The sequence below is a fragment of the Anomalospiza imberbis genome, chromosome 15 (assembly GCF_031753505.1).
Source record: "Anomalospiza imberbis isolate Cuckoo-Finch-1a 21T00152 chromosome 15, ASM3175350v1, whole genome shotgun sequence".
Taxonomy (NCBI): Eukaryota; Metazoa; Chordata; class Aves; order Passeriformes; family Viduidae; genus Anomalospiza; species Anomalospiza imberbis.
The window spans coordinates 17,761,656-17,779,971 of NC_089695.1; the positions used below are offsets into that span (position 1 = coordinate 17,761,656).

Sequence of the window (18,316 nt, forward strand, 5' to 3'; positions counted from 1 at the left end):
GATGCGCCCGCAGCGGCCGATCCCGCCCTCGGGCCCGCCGGCTCTGCCGCGGGGGCCGCCCGGGATGTCCCGGGAGTGCCCGGGGCGGGGGCGGCGCGGCCCCGGCGCTGCCCCGCTGCCGGCGGGAGGCCCGGCCCGGCCGCGCTCACCTGCGCTGGCCGCTCCGCTAGGCCAGGACCATCTCCTGGCTGCCGCCACCGGCGAACGATGAGGCCCGAGGAGCCGCCGGCGAGTCACGGAGCGCCGGGGGGCGCGGGGCGGGCCCGGCCCGGGGGAGGGAGGGGGGGGGGGCGGCTCACAAGCGGGCGGCCGCTCCGTAGGGGTCCCGGCGGTCCATGGCGGGCCGGCGCCGGGCTGGCGGCTCGCAGGGCGGCGGGCAGGACCGCGGCTCGGCCGGGGCTGCGCTGGGCCCGGTCCCGATCCCGATCCCGATCCCGGCCCGGTCCCGCCTGGCGCTTCCCGGCGGCCCCCGCGCGCCGCCGCCGCCCCGATCACGTGACGCGCGGGGAAACCACGTGACACCCCCACGGCGGAGCGCGCGCGCGCGTAGGGGGGCGTGGCGAGGGCCCGGCCCCGCCTCCCGCGCGCGGCGGCGGGAGAGTCACGTGGGGCGGCGCGCGGGGAGCGGCCACGGCGCCCCCTGGCGGCCGGGCCGGGGAACGGCCGGGCCGGGGAACGGGGAACGGGGAACGGAACGGGGAACGGCACGGGGAACGGAACGGGCCGGGGAACGGAACGGAACGGAACGGGGAACGGAACGGGGAACGGCCGGGCCGGGGAACGGCACGGAACGGGGAACGGGGAACGGGGAACGGAACGGGGAACGGCACGGGGAACGGAACGGGCCGGGGAACGGAACGGAACGGAACGGGGAACGGAACGGGGAACGGCCGGGCCGGGGAACGGAACGGGCCGGGGAACGGAACGGAACGGAACGGGGAACGGAACGGAACGGGGAACGGAGGAACGGCCGGGCCGGGGAACGGAACGGGCCGGGGAACGGAACGGAACGGAACGGAACGGGGAACGGAACGGGCCGGGGAACGGAGGAACGGCCGGGCCGGGGAACGGCCGGGCCGGGAGAGCCGGGGCTGCTCGGCCGGAGAGCAGCTGGGCCCGACCCCGCTGCGGGCTCCCGCTGCCCGGAGGGGCTGCAGGAAACGGCGGAGAGAGAGGGACGCAGGTTGAGCCCCAGGGAGCGGCTGCCGCCGCCAGAGCGCAGGGGTGTTCCCTGGCAGGGTGCGCAGCCCCGGCTCAGCTCACCCCGGGACGCCGCGGCTGCTCCAGCCCTGGCAGTGCCCAAGGCCGGGCTGGACACTGCAGCGCCTGGGACAGTGGGACGTGTCCCTGCCACGGCACGGGTGGCACGGGCTGGGACTGAGGGTCCTTCCCAAGCCAAACCATCCGGGATTCTCGGCTGTTGTGGGGCCAAGGTTGCGGCACACACGGCCGGTGAACAAAGGAGGCTGTGGAGACCCAGCTCAGACAGCAGCCATTGTCCCAGGGGCTGCTAAAGGCCCAGCTGGGACACGCAGAATTCCACAAGGCACATCCATTCTCTGGAGAAGCTCCCGTTTGTGAAGGACTGCTCCCTAAGCAAACAAACCAATGCGCCATCGCACAGACTGAGCAGGGCCCTTGCACCCAGGGCCCCCAAAGCCTGTTTGTGAGAGAGCCCTGCATGCAGCATGGGGCTGTCCCCCCTGTCCTGCTCTCCCCTCCGCTTCTCCTTCAGAGGTGAGGCCTTTCCTGAGGCCGTTTTCCTGCCAGGCTGCATCAGCTGCTCCCCCGAGAGGAGCAGTGGCAGCTTTGCTTGGAGTGGGAGGGATTAAACGGTGCAGTCCCTGCTTAACAGGGCTTTTAGAAAATTCCTAATCTGCCACAGAGCAGAACTGAGGCACTGGCAGATGTAGGAGGGCGAGGCTGGGGGGTTACTCTGTAAAATAAACAACACCTAGAGACAAAGTAACCAGAAAAGGCAAGAAGGTAAAAAAAAAAATAGCCACTACAAACATTGTATTTGAAACTAAACTTTTTCTTTCCTTTTTTCAAAAATCTGGATACAGAGGGACTTCTGGCTGGAGAAAGTCCTGGGGAGCAATCCTGCCCTTCTGTGAGGGAATGCCAGGGCAACTCCAGCTGAAACCTGCACACAAACACCACAAAAATTTTAGATATTTGCAGTACGCCTCAACTTAGCAACTAGTGTTTAATAATTTTTTCACTCTCCCATTAAATGGCACATTCACTCCACAAGACTTGAACACCTTTCTGGTAGTTTTATTTACAGCCTGCAGCGTGTTCTGTAAAACACAGGAGTGGTCAGACAGACACACAACATGGGAATTCTCAAACATTTAAATAAGTACAGTTTATTCCAAAGTAAGTCTACACACTACTCTTTCCATAAAAATATAAAAAATAGTTTAGTTACTGCATTTAACCTAAACCAAGATACTTGAGAATTCTTCCACAAGTGATGCCCCCTCCCCAAAAGGGCACTCCAACAGTAAGAAATTCAGGAGACTGCATCCCCAAATAAAATACTAACAGCAACTGCTTCAATCCACCAGACAACCAAACAATTCCCACTCTGCATCCAGCAATCCGTGTTCTGCAGCGTGTTGGGATCTGCTTTTGTGGGGTTTGCGCTCTCTTGCTTCTCCAGGCCATTCCCACAACCAAAGAACGACTGGATTCCTGCAGACTGCCACTCAGCAGCCTGGCAATCCTGCATTTCACACACTCCTTGGGAAACTCTGAGACCTGTGCTTCAAGGAGTCTCTTCTTTTCTGAGCACCCAGAGGAAACAGTGCCCAGCTCTGTTTGTTGTTATTTCTCTGCTTTGGCTGACCATTTTACGGATGGGAATATTCTGATGGAGTTCTGCACAACACCCACTCCAGCCCTTGTCTCGCTGGGGTACACTGAATTTACAAAAAAAAAGGCACGAAGATGAAACTCCCAAAGCAGCACCAGCCCCGCTTCACTGAGCTGCTGCTCCCCAACACCAGCCCTGTGTCTCAGCAAACACCTCCAACACACCAGCCCAGGACTGGGGGAGGGAAGGGCCCAGAGCCTGGGGACAGGCCAAGCACGACACCGGTCAGGGACAAATCAACGCAGCTCAGCTGGGTGCTGCAGTTAGGACTGCACCAGGAAGCATCAGGAGAAGCCACTGGAACACAAGCTCAGCAGCACAGAACCCGTCTGACACCAGCGACATGGGAGGCTCTGTGCGGGACACGTCGTGCATTCAGGTTCAACAACACCAGAGCTCCACAGCAGCACTGAAAAACTTCTGCTTTTATCCGTTTAGAGGACTTTTCTCAATGGAAGTGAAGCTGTCGTTAACAGAGGAACAGCACATGACGCACATCATAATCTACAACAAAAAGCTTTTACTTTCCAGCATGTAAACATCCAGGTTACTGGACTTTAGCTCATATAAACAAATCTGATGATAGAATTTTTTTTTTCCAGGAACTAAAAAAGTAAAATCTTCCATAAAAGGATAAACCACAAAAATACTCTCTCAGTAAGTCTCACGTGCCATTTAATACCTTCCATGTCCTAAGAACAACTACGCAGAACACTTAGAAATGTGAGCAGTAGAAATGTTGACCACGGAGCATTTGGCAGCCGTGTGCTCCAGCCCCTGGGAGGGCAGTGTCACTCACTCCACACCAGTCCTGCACCTCCCCAGCTATTTCTTCTTCTTCTTCTTTGGGGGCTCATCCTCAGAGCTGCTGTCTGTGCTGCTGCTGCTGCTGCTGGAGGAGCTGGAATCCGACTCGAAGTCGGAGGAGGAAGAGCTGCTGGAGGAAGGGGAGGAGGAGGAGGAGGAGGAGTTGCTGTCCTCACTGTCACTGTCCGAGGAGGAGGAGGAGGAGGAGGAGGAGGAGTCCTCGCTGTCGGAGGAGGAGTCGCTGGCTGAGCTGTCACTGCTGCTGCTGCTGGAACTGGTCACACTCTTGGACCTGAGAGAGAACAAAGAGCTGAGCACAGCCCTGCCAGAGCCCACCACACACAGAGTGCTCCCTCTGCTCTCTCTCCATAAACCAAAGATCAATCATTTGCCTTGAAAATTTCCACACCTCATCAGCAAAATTTCCAGGCCTCACCATCTAAGATGAATCCCTGTGCCCTCCCCTCCCTTCTCCACTCCTGGATGAGTGGATTTTGGCCGTTTGAGCAATGGCAGAGTGGCCCCAGGACATGCCATAACCCAGCAGGACAGCAGAGAGGGGCAGGGAGGGAAAGCTGGCCAGGATCTCCTGCCTAGCCCTGAGCAGGGCTTCGCTGGCCTGACTGCCCTGAACTAGACAGGCCCTGGGGAAAATGAGCCAGGCTCGGTCCCTGCCTCACCCCTGCAACAGGGAAATTCTGCCACTGCCAGAGCCAGGGGAGGTCTCAGCAGTGATTTCACCAAGGTCAGAGCTGCTCCCAGCAAAAACTGTTCTTAGATTACTCCTGGCAAAAGAACCCAACGTACCTGCCTCTACAGGATGCTTGTGTTTGCAAGGTGGAGAAGGGTGGAAGCAGTCCAAGATTAAGACAGAATGATGAACACAGCAAAGAGAACTTCTGTATCCTCTGCATTTTTTTTTTTTTATGTTCAGCCCTTCCTGGGGCCATTGTTCTCAAGATCAATGTCTCTGATTTAGGGGGGTGATACAAATTCTAAGAAAGTACAATTCAATTCTCTCAGAGGTCTTTCCCTGAAGTACAAGACACTGATTCACCTCCATTCCCACCAAAGTCAATCAAAGAGCATCCAAAAATGTAAATTATGATAATGCAGACTCTTGCTCCCATTAGAAAATTAATGCAGTATTTTTTATCAGAGGGTTTGGTTCAATGTAACAGCTCAGGAAGTGCCTGTGTTAAGGTTATTGAAGAGTGTGAGGTTTTTTCATCATATCAGCCCCGTCAGCTGACAAATGTGGGTGTGGATTAAGCCACAAAGCACTGAAGTCTTTATAATACATCTGTAATCCGCTGTCTCAGTGTGCAGACACAACGACTGTTCATTACTGATAAATCCGTAAGGGCTGCTTAAACACTGACTTTTCTGGAGCAAAAACAGCACTAAGATGAGGAAAATAAAAAATATGGGAGCAATAGTTTCAATCTGAGCAGTTCCATGAGACAGGCAGGAATGAGAGGATCCCCTGAGTAACTGAACTTGGTTTTCCTGATCACCTTTCACAAAATCCATAGCAGCAATCCATGGACATCCAGTGGTTAGGTTTATTCCAAAACTCACTCCCAGAAACATCAGGATACTGCACTTAAAGCTGCCTCTCCCAGAGGGAACAGGCAGGAACTTGTTCTCAGGAGAGGCAAACGTGGGCTGCTGGTACTGACAGCAGGAGGATGGGGATGGCACAGGTAAAACTCAAAATACAGTTTAGGAGGGTGACGGTGCAGAGCCTGTAGCTGGTAATCCAAGATTGTGGGGCTTATCACACCTCTAGGAAAGCACAGCATTTTTAAAGTAGGTACCATTCATCCTCCTCAGGACAAGTTTCCAAGAGTTCATCTCTGGTTCTGTGGGGCCAAGTGCCGTTGGAGCCCAGCCTGGCACCCCCAGGCTGGAATCCTGCTCTGCTCTGCCACCCATCCCACAACTGTGCGCACAGCCACAGCTGGGGCCTGAGGAGAGCAGGGAGTGAGCAGGGAGTGAGCCGGGAGTGAGCAGGGAGTGAGCAGGGAGTGAGCAGGGAGTGAGCAGGGAGTGAGCAGGGAGTGAGCAGGGAGTGAGCCGGGAGTGAGCCGGGAGTGAGCAGGGAGTGAGCAGGGAGTGAGCAGGCAGTGAGCAGGGAGTGAGCAGGCAGTGAGCAGGCAGTGAGCAGGCAGTGAGCAGGCAGTGAGCAGGGAGTGAGCAGGGAGTGAGCAGGCAGTGAGCAGGGAGTGAGCAGGCAGTGAGCAGGGAGTGAGCAGGCAGTGAGCAGGCAGTGAGCAGGGAGTGAGCAGGGAGTGAGCAGGGAGTGAGCAGGGAGTGAGCAGGCAGTGAGCAGGGAGTGAGCAGGCAGTGAGCAGGCAGTGAGCAGGCAGTGAGCCGGCAGTGAGCCGGCAGTGAGCAGGGAGTGAGCAGGGAGTGAGCAGGGAGTGAGCAGGCAGTGAGCAGGGAGCGAGCAGGCAGTGAGCCGGCAGTGAGCCGGCAGTGAGCCGGCAGTGAGCAGGCAGTGAGCAGGCAGTGAGCAGGGAGTGAGCAGGCAGTGAGCAGGCAGTGAGCAGGCAGTGAGCCGGCAGTGAGCCGGCAGTGAGCCGGCAGTGAGCAGGCAGTGAGCAGGCAGTGAGCAGGCAGTGAGCAGGCAGTGAGCAGGCAGTGAGCAGGCAGTGAGCCGGCAGTGAGCCGGCAGTGAGCCGGCAGTGAGCAGGCAGTGAGCAGGCAGTGAGCAGGCAGTGAGCCGGCAGTGAGCAGGGAGTGAGCAGGGAGTGAGCAGGCAGTGAGCAGGCAGTGAGCAGGGAGTGAGCAGGCAGTGAGCAGGCAGTGAGCAGGGAGTGAGCAGGGAGTGAGCAGGCAGTGAGCAGGCAGTGAGCAGGCAGTGAGCAGGGAGTGAGCAGGCAGTGAGCAGGGAGTGAGCAGGCAGTGAGCAGGCAGTGAGCAGGCAGTGAGCAGGGAGTGAGCAGGCAGTGAGCAGGGAGTGAGCAGGCAGTGAGCCGGCAGTGAGCCGGCAGTGAGCAGGCAGTGAGCACGGAGTGAGCCGGCAGTGAGCAGGCAGTGAGCAGGCAGTGAGCAGGCAGTGAGCCGGCAGTGAGCAGGGAATTCAGGCATTCCGGGTGGGACACTGAGGCCAAGGAGCACCTGGAAGGTGGCTCTGTCACCTGAGGTCACAGGGCTCTGCAGCAGCTGCTCTGCCTCAGCCTGTTCTTCTGGTTAGGCCTGAGCTCCCTTATTAGTGTTTATATCAAAACAAACACACTCTGTGGAAAAGGTTCGTGCTCCTCCTGCCAGAACCCAAACTTCTACAGCTTTATTTTAAATCTGGAACTTATAAATATGCTGGATTCCCCACATTTAAGTCTTGCCATGTTATAATAAAAATCTAAATAGCAAACTGACTGGAAAGGAATTTATATTGATGGATTATTCTGGGCTTGCATAGAAGCAGGAGAATTCAAATTTACAAGAGTTTTAAAACTTTAAGGACAAAGTGTCCAAACCATCCCCTCCCCATGAACCCTTTTGCTCTGTCCATTTTTGCACTGGTTTGGAGCTCTAATACTCTGTAAATAATTATGCCAGCCAAGGCTGCAGTGTCTGAGGAAGCTGAGGCAGGAAGAGGCCTGAGCTGCCCAGCTCAAAACCAGTTAATTCATGATCTCACCAGTCCTGAGTAACTCCAGCAATAAATTGGCACTTCTGGGAAAGCAGCCTTTGCTAGAACACACTGAGACAGCCCATTCCAATAAAGCACATTCCACAGGACAGCCTGGAATAAAGAACACTCTGAAGATCTGCTCTGCCTTTTTTACTGCCTGCCACACAGAGCAGAGGCCTGGCCTTTAAACACCTCCTGAAAACTGGGTTAGACCAGACTGAGGGACACACAAGTGACACTAAAGGGGAAGAGATGCTGGGCTGTTACTGCACAGACATTCCCTGGTGTAAAACTCCCATTCCAGGAGTGTTACAGCCACAGTTCTGGCTGTTCCTCCTTTCCATTTGCTAAGAAAGCAAATTCCCAAGTAAACACTAATGCAAGGTAAACTACAAACAATGTCAAAAGAGTTCCTGGCTCCAAGCAGGATGTGGAGAGGGCCAGGGTCATTTTCTGGATTTTGCTTTAGTTTGGGATCAAGGGGGTTTTGTTTGTTTTTGGGGTTGGGTTTTTTAAGATGTTTTATTTCATCCTTTAGACAAAGCTTGAGAGAGAGAGAAGTGGCAGGAGAAGGGAATGAAGAGAGTAGAAGTCAGAGCAGGATGGGCAGGTGGAGCAATGAGAGACCAGCAACCCCTGTGTCAGTCTTGTTCAGAGACTCCTGATGGACTCTGAGGCAGAAATGGGAAGACTTTTATTCCTACAGCAAGATCATGCAGGGGGAGGAAAACACCAGGGAGAAAAACAGAGAATAAAATTTTGAGAGGTTTTGGATAGGGAGGAGTAGAAATTCTCCAGATGCCTGTCAGACAAAAGCTGTAACAGCCTCAAAGCACTAAACCCAAAACTTATTTACAAAGCTACTTTTAGTGCAGGGACCAGTCCCACCAGTGCATGACCAGTCCCCACCAGTGCAGGACCCAGTCCCACCAGTGCAGGACCCAGTCCCACCAGTGCAGGACCCAGTCCCCACCAGTGCAGGACCCAGTCCCACCAGTGCAGGACCAGTCCCCACCAGTGCAGGACCCAGTCCCACCAGTGCAGGGACCGGTTCCACCAGTGCAGGGACCGGTTCCACCAGTGCACGACCCAGTCCCACCAGTGCAGGACCAGTCCCCACCAGTGCAGGGCCCGGTCCCTCCAGTGCAGGGACCGGTCCCCACCAGTGCAGGGCCCAGATCCCACCAGTGCAGGGCCCAGATCCCACCAGTGCAGGGCCCAGATCCCACCAGTGCAGGGACCGGTCCCACCAGTGCAGGACCCAGTCCCACCAGTGCAGGGACCAGTCCCCACCAGTGCAGGGACCGGTCCCACCAGTGCAGGACCCAGTCCCACCAGTGCAGGACCCAGTCCCACCAGTGCAGGGACCAGTCCCCACCAGTGCAGGGACCAGATCCCACCAGTGCAGGGACTGGTCCCACCAGTGCAGGACCCAGTCCCCACCAGTGCAGGACCCAGATCCCACCAGTGCAGGGCCCTGATCCCACCAGTGCAGGGACCAGTCCCCACCAGTGCAGGGCCCAGATCCCACCAGTGCAGGGCCCAGATCCCACCAGTGCAGGGCCCAGATCCCACCAGTGCAGGGACCGGTCCCCACCAGTGCAGGGCCCAGATCCCACCAGTGCAGGGCCCAGATCCCACCAGCGCAGGGACCGGTCCCCACCAGTGCAGGGCCCAGATCCCACCAGTGCAGGGCCCAGATCCCACCAGTGCAGGGCCCAGATCCCACCAGTGCAGGGCCCAGATCCCACCAGTGCAGGGACCGGTCCCACCAGTGCAGGGCCCAGATCCCACCAGTGCAGGGACTGGTCCCACCAGTGCAGGGCCCAGATCCCACCAGTGCAGGGCCCAGATCCCACCAGTGCAGGGACTGGTCCCACCAGTGCAGGGCCCAGATCCCACCAGTGCAGGGCCCAGATCCCACCAGTGCAGGGCCCAGATCCCACCAGTGCAGGGCCCAGATCCCACATACCTTTTTTTCTTGGTCTTCTTTTCTGCAGCACTTTCTCCAGCGCTAATTAAGGGGGGAAAAATAATGGCTTTGGTTAATGCAATAGGAAAAATTAAATAAATAGCAGCACACTGAGGCTGAGTTTAATATTCAAAGGGCACTGGGCAGCTCAGTCCAGTGCAAAGCAGAGAAAACACACCTATGAGCCAGGGGAGGAAAACCCAGCAATTCACCTCTAATTTTCTGTGCTATTTATGCTCTGCTCTCCCCTTTGTCTCATTTTGTATGGACAGCAGCAGCTGGGATGTGAAAGGCACAGGAGGAAAGGATACAAAGAAGTTGTGTGTAACTATATTTAGCAATAAGTGAATTGATTGAAATCAAGGGTAAAAGCTTGACCTAGCCTGTAGCTTTCACATTTCTTTCAAGTGCAGAAAGAAACAGAAAAGTCCATTTATACTGATGCTTTCCAGCTGTGTGTCTGTCAGATTCCCAAGTGTTCATCCCCTCACACAGTTTTAGTGGTGCCACAGAAAAAAGTTCTTTGTGTGTCACCAGACAAATCAGATTTCTCCAATTCTTTATTTTCACACACAAGGTATGAAAACATCATCAGCACACAAGAGTTCTCCACACTCCCTCCTGTGGGCAAGGGGAAGATTCACTGATACTCAGATTCCATCCCTTCCCATCCATATTTACATTCCTAAGGCCTCAGACCCTCTGCAGGGGGTTCCCAGGTAAGAGGAGTCCCTGTGAGAACAGAATTCAACCCCAAAGCACCTTTGAGGGGACAGGACCTAGCTCAGGAAGCGCCTCCCTCTCGTGTGTGAGGTGTGGGTTACTCAAGAGTTACTCCAGGAGCTCCTACTCTCAGGCCAGACTTGCTCTGGACACTCCCTCCATAATCTGAGCCATAACCCCAGCTCAGGGCTGGGCTCAGAGCTCCAACATCTCCAGGAATGATCACTCCCTCAGCTCCCTGCCCTGCTCTAGGCTGAATCAGAATCCTGGGGCCAACACGAGGCAAGCACCGGGAGCCTGGAACAACTGGGAAAGGAGTTAATGCTGGAAAAGCCTGGATGAGGTTGTCAGAGGTAAATATTGACCTTTTTAGGCTGGGTTTGCCTTCTGGTTAATGATTCCTGCGTGGCTCTTTAATGGTGGTGACACAGGCTGTCCAAAGCAGACCTGTGGGAGACCCAACTTCTCCAAAGGCAAGGAGAACCTCCCAGAGCAAGTGACACAAAAAGCACAAGTGTGACCCAGGAAGCTGTTCTTCCACAAAGAAAAAGCTTCACCCTTGGAAGTGGAGCCCTGGCAGCTGAGGAACAGGATCCCTCCTGGCACAGCTGAGGAGCTCAGGATGACAGAACCCCTGGGAATGCAGCCCCATTGCCCAGATTAACCACTGCTCCCACCTGGGGGTCACTCAGGCTTCCTTTCACAAGAGGACTTTTCCCAGCACATGCCTCTCACTGTTAGAGCCCCAAAGCTCCTTTTGTGCCACTGGCCAGTCCTGTAACTCCCAGACAAAATGATCCCACACTCAGATTCAAGCCCAAGGACAGGACAAGGAATTTCACCCTCAATTCACCATCCTCCAGTGGTAACCTGCAGAATCCACCAGGAAAGGGGCAGGAAAGCAACAAGGAAATAATCTGAGCCTTAAACTCAAACTTGGCCTAAAAATCTTGAGTCTCTGAAGAGACTCTCGGCCTCCAAATGGAGCCAAGTGTCAGAGTCCAAGCACTGCTGATTTATCTACAACACTGGGTGACTCTAATTAATGACTCTAATTACTTCCCAATTACTCACTGGATCAGAACTCATTTCAAAACCAATCACTTTACATCACTCTCCTCCCAGGCTAATGAGTCTCCACCGCAGGCAGGGTGGCAGCTGTGACTCAGAGCTGCTGCTGGGCTGGAGCAGCTGAGCAGGCCAAGGAGCCCTGCCTGCCCGAGCTCCCAGCCTCCCCTGTGCCACCAGCAGGAACAAGAGCTGGGAATGCTGTCCCCACCTCCCATCCTGCCAGGGGATGAGGGCAAGGGCAGTGACTGAGGACACGTGGCCAAAGCCCCGAGATTCCAGGTGCAAGGAGTGGCACTGGGAGTGACCCTGTCCCTCTGCAGCTCCCAAAACCAAACTGGAGTGGCAGAAAGGACCCTGGCACATGGAACTGCGTGGAGAACTGAGGTGCTGCATTAGTTTTGCTTGTTAAAACAATTATTAACCTGGGGGGAAGAATTAAAGTACTCCCAGGGCAAAGGCGAAAGGAAATCAGGTGCCACAAGAGCACAGGAGCTCTGTTTAGGTTTCTCTGCTCCTTCCACTTTCTGGGCTGTCACAAAAGGAAATAATTGTGCAATTCAGTGAGCTGTTTTCACTTCATGCTTGAGTTACAGCTGATAACCCAACTCTCCCTCACCTTCCTGAGCCCTGCAGCTCCCAGGGAGCAGCAGGAGCAGGGCTGGGCCAGGTTTAACTGCAGCTCTGAGCAGCAGATCTGGACACGGGGCAAGAATTGCTGCCTTGCTAGAAATAAATCTGCAGCTTTCACTGCCTGGACAGCACAGAAACATGAAATCAAACAACCAAGGAATTCGGGGAACTGCTCCACTACCAAAAAGGCTCCAACTGATTTAACTTTGGCTCAGTGCATGGCTTTTGTTTCAGACAGGCCAAAACAGTTTTAAAGGTGTTGATGAAATTAAAATGCTGATTTTAATTCTCTGGGAACTGAGTGTACATATTTCACTTAACACACAAATCTGCTCTAACATTAAATCAAGCACACATTCCACAGTCTGGAGGAAAACATCACAGAAAATGGTCTGGGACAACATCTTTTATTTCAATCACAAACCAGACATTTCATCTTGCCAGTCTTACCTCTGTTGCAGCAGGAGCTGCTTTTCTTTCTCCTTAAGGATTTTGGCCAGCTGAGCTGTCCTTGAAGGCCTGTGCAGGTATTTTCTCTTCCCTGTACATTCATATGTCCAGTGGCCAAACTCTAAACACTTCTGACACCTCACATGCTGCTTGTTTGCCTCCCTAGAAAAATGCACAATTGCTTAAGTAACTCATTCCAGGTCTGTTCTACCCAGTGAAAAAATATTTAGTTTTTTATCATGCAGCTTTAATCAAGTTATGATTAAACCAGATGTTCCCAGGTGCTTCAGGTTTTCTTTTGAATCAGGACATGGGCAGTAACACCAAGCAGACACAGAATTCAGGCAGACAGATCTTCATTTATTAAAACACTTGCACGTGGGAACAATCACACTGCTCACTTTGCTGCTTGGTTCTGGCTTCAGAGAAACACTGAAATTCTGGTTTAGAACAAAGAGCAGCAGCTTCATTTCCAGTTCCTGAAATTTAACACCCAAGTCCCAAACTGCCCAACTCTCAGAGCCCAGGGCTCTCTGAGAGGCTCCCAGGAAATCCAAATAAGCTCCACCCAGGAGCTGGTAAAGCCTGGCACAGGGTTTATCTCTGGGACAACCAGACTCCTGCTCATTCTGTGCAGAGTGACTCCAGGCACTCCTCCCCGGCTGTCCCATCCCAAACACCTGCAGCAGCAGGGACATTTCACACTCCAGTCCAGTTCTCACTCTGCTAAAATCCCATGGGCATTTTTAGAAGTCATGAAAGGGAAAACACTCCTGTTTTCATGCTGGAGCTCCTAAGCTGCTCTTCTGAAGCTCTGCAAAGCTGTTTTGCCTCCTCTCCCAGCTGCTCTCCTCCTTTACAAAGAAGGGAACTCACCCAGCCCAGGAGCTGCCCAAGGTCACAGCCAAAATTAGTCCTGAGCTCAGGGCTGTGCCACTTCAGTTCCCTGCCACTGCTGTCTCTTCCTGCCACCTTCAGTTTTTGTTCCAAGCACCAAAACACGAATTTTTCCAGGCCAGCCCATCTAAACTCTCTGAAATTGCAGCCTGGCTGATCTAGAAGCACCCAGACTCATGTGTGAGATGAAGTGACAGACCAGCGGGGAGCATTTTCCCTCTCCCAGCCAGGCTGTGAACTGCTTCTCCCTCAGCTTCAGCCACCACTCTGTGCCAGCTCCTGCAGGGAAGCTCGTGCTGAACATTGGTCCCTTTTTCAGTGCAGAGCATTTGGCTTCATCCTCAGGCCTTAGAAATACTCAGCTAAAGCAGCACGGAAATCTGACTGAACTCCCAGGCTGCAGAGCCCAATGAAGCTGGCCTTGGGCAGGAACCAGAACACCTGGGGATGAGCAGAGCCCAGCAGCTCGGGGGGCTTTGCTTTGCCTGTGCCCAGCAGGGCGATGGCTCCCCCTCCTCCTCCTCCTCCTCCTCAACCCAACCCCAACCCCGTGCTTGTCCCCTCAGCCCCTCCCCGAGCTGTGCCCACAGCAACAGCCCCAGAACTGGGGCTGCAGAATGCCCACCCCAGCACGCAGCTGCACGGGACAGAAAGGGCCAGGAGGAAGCCCTAAGGCCACGGCAGTTAACAGGGCACCGGCCCTGCCCAGCAGCTGCACATCTGCACACAGCACAGCAGCACTAACGAGTCCGACACTAATGAAGAGCACAGAGCTGAGGGAAACCTCCAGCGGGGATCAGTGACCCCAGGCCTGGAGCAGAGGGACAGCTCAGCACAGACCCAGCAAGCACAAAGACATCAGAGCTGAACACGAGTCCTCAACTCCAGTAAAACAGCAACTCAAAGGAACAAGTGTGCCAGGAGCACTTTGAATTCCCAAGTTACTTTCCACTGGAAAACAGAAAAGATATTATTCCTAAACCACAAAGAATTTGACCACATTCTGCACACTGTAACTGGGCAAAAACCCCACAGCCCAAAAACTGAAACAAGAGAAATAAATTAATTTAAGGAAAAAAACAACACCCAAAGCAACAGCGAGCTGAAAAACCAATGTCGGCACGCCACGGGAGCGGGACACACATTTGCTGCACAAAAAGAGCAAAAATGTGGTTTCCTCGTTCCAGGGCTCTGCAGTCAGATCCCTTCGGTGCTGAGGGAGTTCCTCGATTGCAACGCCCCCGTCGGAGCAAGAGTCGCTCGCTTGGCTTCTCTGTGCCCTTCCGACAGCTCCGCAAACGCACCGTAACAACATGAACCTGACTGAACCTGATTGTTTCGTGTTTGAACCGCTGGCTCTGCGATAAGGAGCAGGGAAATGACCCCGAGAGCTCCTCCCGAGCGCCGGTCCCGTTCCCAACGCTCCCCACGGCAGCGGCCGAGGCCGACAGCTCCCTCAGCCTCCGCAGCGCCGCTCTCGCGGGACGCCCTGAGCACAAAGGACCCGCCGCGACCCTCGAGTCCAAGCCCCGGACACCCGAGGCCGCCGTCGTTTCGCCCCAGCCGTGTTTTGGGGCGGTGTCCCCTCAGTCGAGCTGCGCCCCCTCCCGGGACACAGCGCAGCGGCACGGAGGCCGCGGAGCGCCGGGAAAACGCCGGGCACCGCGGCCCCAGCAGTGCCCGCCGCTCCTCAGCCCGAGCCCGCCCCGCGCGGCCCCCCCGGTCCCACTCACGCCTGTCTGCGGGCAATCAGCCGGTGCATGGGCGTCGCCATCTTAACGCCCGGGCCGGAAGTGAGGCTGCCCCGGGGAACGGCGGGACTAGCGGCGGCCGCGGGGCATGCCGGGACATGCTGCGGCCGCCGTAGAGAGCGCGTCCTCCGTGGTCATAGCGAATTAGAGCTCCAGGGTCATAGAGAGCGAGGCCTCCAGGGTCATAGAGAGCGAGGCCTCCGTGGTCATAGCGAATTAGAGCTCCAGGGTCATAGAGAGCGAGGCCTCCAGGGTCATAGCGAATTAGAGCTCCAGGGTCATAGAGAGCGAGGCCTCCAGGGTCATAGAGAGCGAGGCCTCCAGGGTCATAGAGAGCGCGTCCTCCGTGGTCATAGCGAATTAGAGCTCCAGGGTCATAGAGAGCGAGGCCTCCAGGGTCATAGAGAGCGAGGCCTCCGTGGTCATAGCGAATTAGAGCTCCAGGGTCATAGAGAGCGAGGCCTCCAGGGTCATAGCGAATTAGAGCTCCAGGGTCATAGAGAGCGAGGCCTCCAGGGTCATAGAGAGCGAGGCCTCCAGGGTCATAGAGAGCGCGTCCTCCGTGGTCATAGCGAATTAGAGCTCCAGGGTCATAGAGAGCGAGGCCTCCAGGGTCATAGAGAGCGAGGCCTCCAGGGTCATAGAGAGCGAGGCCTCCAGGGTCATAGCGAATTAGAGCTCCACGGTCATAGAGAGCGAGGCCTCCAGGGTCATAGAGAGCGAGGCCTCCAGGGTCATAGAGAGCGAGGCCTCCAGGGTCATAGCGAATTAGAGCTCCACGGTCATAGAGAGCGAGGCCTCCAGGGTCATAGAGAGCGAGGCCTCCAGGGTCATAGAGAGCGAGGCCTCCAGGGTCATAGCGAATTAGAGCTCCAGGGTCATAGAGAGCGAGGCCTCCAGGGTCATAGAGAGCGAGGCCTCCAGGGTCATAGAGAGCGAGGCCTCCAGGGTCATAGCGAATTAGAGCTCCACGGTCATAGAGAGCGAGGCCTCCAGGGTCATAGAGAGCGAGGCCTCCAGGGTCATAGAGAGCGAGGCCTCCAGGGTCATAGCGAATTAGAGCTCCAGGGTCATAGAGAGCGAGGCCTCCAGGGTCATAGAGAGCGCGTCCTCCGTGGTCATAGCGAATTAGAGCTCCAGGGTCATAGAGAGCGAGGCCTCCAGGGTCATAGAGAGCGAGGCCTCCAGGGTCATAGAGAGCGCGTCCTCCGTGGTCATAGCGAATTAGAGCTCCAGGGTCATAGAGAGCGAGGCCTCCAGGGTCATAGAGAGCGAGGCCTCCAGGGTCATAGAGAGCGCGTCCTCCGTGGTCATAGCGAATTAGAGCTCCAGGGTCATAGAGAGCGAGGCCTCCAGGGTCATAGAGAGCGAGGCCTCCAGGGTCATAGAGAGCGGGGCCTCCTGACCATAGAGAAGGAGTCCTCCGGCGGCCAGAGCGGCAGCGCCCGCGGGCCTGCACTCTCTATCGCCCCCGCCGCTCCCGCCATGTCATTGCAGCGCCCGGGCCCGGTCCCTTTTCGTGTCCCAGTCCCAGTCCCTGTCTCAGTTCTTGTCTGTGAAAAATGCATATTATACGGCTCTGCACAGATATTTACTACATGTATTATGCTAGGTTGGAAAGTTAACATTTTAATAATATAGTAAATGTAGTTTTGTAATTGAAATTAAGCTTTAGTAGTTAAAATAGAAAATATGTGTGTGTGGTATTCTTTTTGCTCAAGGAGAAGATAATCAAGAAATTCTTCACACAGAGATAACAATTACAAAAACCCCTAAATCCTCCAGAGGAGAGGAATTTATGGCTTTCCTTATCAACAAAAAACCGAACTTCTCCAAACTCGACTTAGACTTCAAGGCGCCAGGGATTAACAGGAATTCCTCAACAAGTACCGGACGAACTTCTTGTTTTAAATAAATATATGCATATTCATGAAGTGATTTGTGTATGTAACAGGTTACCCCTCTTAAGGAGGGAATTCTCTTTTATCGGGGTCCTTCCCCTGGCTCACTTTTGTCCAGAGAGGGGCACCCAGCCCGGGCTGTAACTTTTTGCTGTTATTGTCTCTTTAATTGTCCTAACTCTAATTGTTTAATCTTTATTACTATACTTGTATTAATTTTTTTCCAATTTATTTTTATTAAACCTTTATAAATTTTAAAAACCAAGTGATTGGCGTTTATAACGTTGTCCCTGTCCCTGTCTTGGATACTTTGCGGTTTGTTCGGTGGGCAGTCATCCAGCTCTGATGGTTTGATTTGGAAACCCATGATACCAAATTCCCTTTCAGGTTTGATGGTTAGGTATGAAACCAGAAGAAAAGGAAGTTTATCATTTTAATATTTGGTTCCCTGCAAATTGCTGACCTAACGGAACTGGTGGAAATGGCTCCTGGGTAACGCTGGCAGCACGGGGAGGTGGGATTTTGGAGAGCTGGGTTGTCTGTGGTGTGATTTATGTCAGAGCTTGGGGCAGCCTGACTGCAGATCCCTCAGCAGAGGGGATCACAAAGCCCTTTCCTATTTGAATATCCCAGAATAGCCCGGTGAACCTTCGGTCGGGTGACGTGGGAGGGCTATTTACAGCAGCCCGAGGAAGAGCCTGTGACAGAGAGCAGCCCGGGATTATTTTAAGCCCACATTCATGGTCGTGTTTGGCTGGCATTAATGAATTCCGAGACTGGACTGGAATTGCAATGAACTGTAAACTGAGGCTGGAGCTTCTGGGAGGACACTGGGACGCACCGTGCTGGTGGATTTCAGTGATTTCATAGATTTGTTTCTTCTGCAGATCACGGGAAAAGGAGGGTGCTGGGTGTGCCAGGCAAGGATTTATCTGTGAGTAAGTTTTGGGCAAGTCTGGGGGCGGCAGACTGGGGCCAGGAGCCCAGAGTGAGCCAAGCCCTGAATGAAGCCCCGGGTGGAGGCTCCAAGGAATGCAGAGTGTGACCAGGACTGGCTGCTGGGGCTGGCAGGGCCCCTCTCTCCCACCTCCCTCTCTCCGTGCCCAGGGCAGCAGCCCTGGCAAGTGCCAGGGTCATGTTGCCAGCCCAGGGTCACTCCAGGACGCTCCGATCCCCTCCGACCCCGGGCTCTGCTCCCTGGCTCCCTCTGGAAAAGCCAAGTGAAAAACCAAAAAGGAAGCTGGGCTCCCAGGCTGTGGGCTGCACAACATTCCCCACGCGGGACAGCAGGCAGGGCTGTTCCTTGGCACCCCGGGCTCGCGGGATGCCTGAGAGGCTGCCTGGAGCAGAGGCTGGGCAGAGCCACGGCAATAAAGCAGGGATTTATGACAAGGCCTGCACAGGATACACCTTGGGCAGTGCAAGAGCCCGGCCGTGGCTCCACCCCAGATGGACTCCTGGTCACGAGTTTTGACACTTTTATAAGTTTGGGTCCCTTTCCCTGTTGGGGTTCATTGTCCAGTTCCAGCTCCAGGTGATGCAGCCCCATCCTCCCAGGTTGCTCTCCTCCATCCCCTGTTGTTTGCCCTT

General features: G+C 54.9%; 2 protein-coding genes across 3 annotated transcripts in view; both read right to left on the minus strand.

Moving 5' to 3' along the window:
* AFF4 (ALF transcription elongation factor 4) overlaps positions 1-369 on the minus strand; it is a 47,100-nt gene extending 46,731 nt beyond the window's left edge. The window contains exon 1 of one of the 2 annotated variants that reach the window (XM_068206210.1): positions 150-340. The gene's annotated coding sequence lies outside the window, so the exon portion shown is untranslated. Of the gene's footprint in view, positions 1-149 lie in introns of both variants that reach the window. The other variant, XM_068206209.1, reaches the window with a different exon arrangement.
* Positions 370-2,259: 1,890 nt separating this feature from the next.
* ZCCHC10 (zinc finger CCHC-type containing 10) lies at positions 2,260-14,959 on the minus strand. The gene is made up of 4 exons (XM_068206246.1): positions 14,808-14,959; positions 12,178-12,339; positions 9,304-9,345; positions 2,260-3,980 (listed from the first exon to the last, which is right to left on the minus strand). The coding sequence occupies exons 1-4, from the start codon at positions 14,846-14,848 to the stop codon at positions 3,707-3,709; spliced, it is 519 nt and encodes a 172-aa protein (XP_068062347.1). The 5' UTR covers positions 14,849-14,959; the 3' UTR covers positions 2,260-3,706.
* Positions 14,960-18,316: the final 3,357 nt, after the last annotated feature.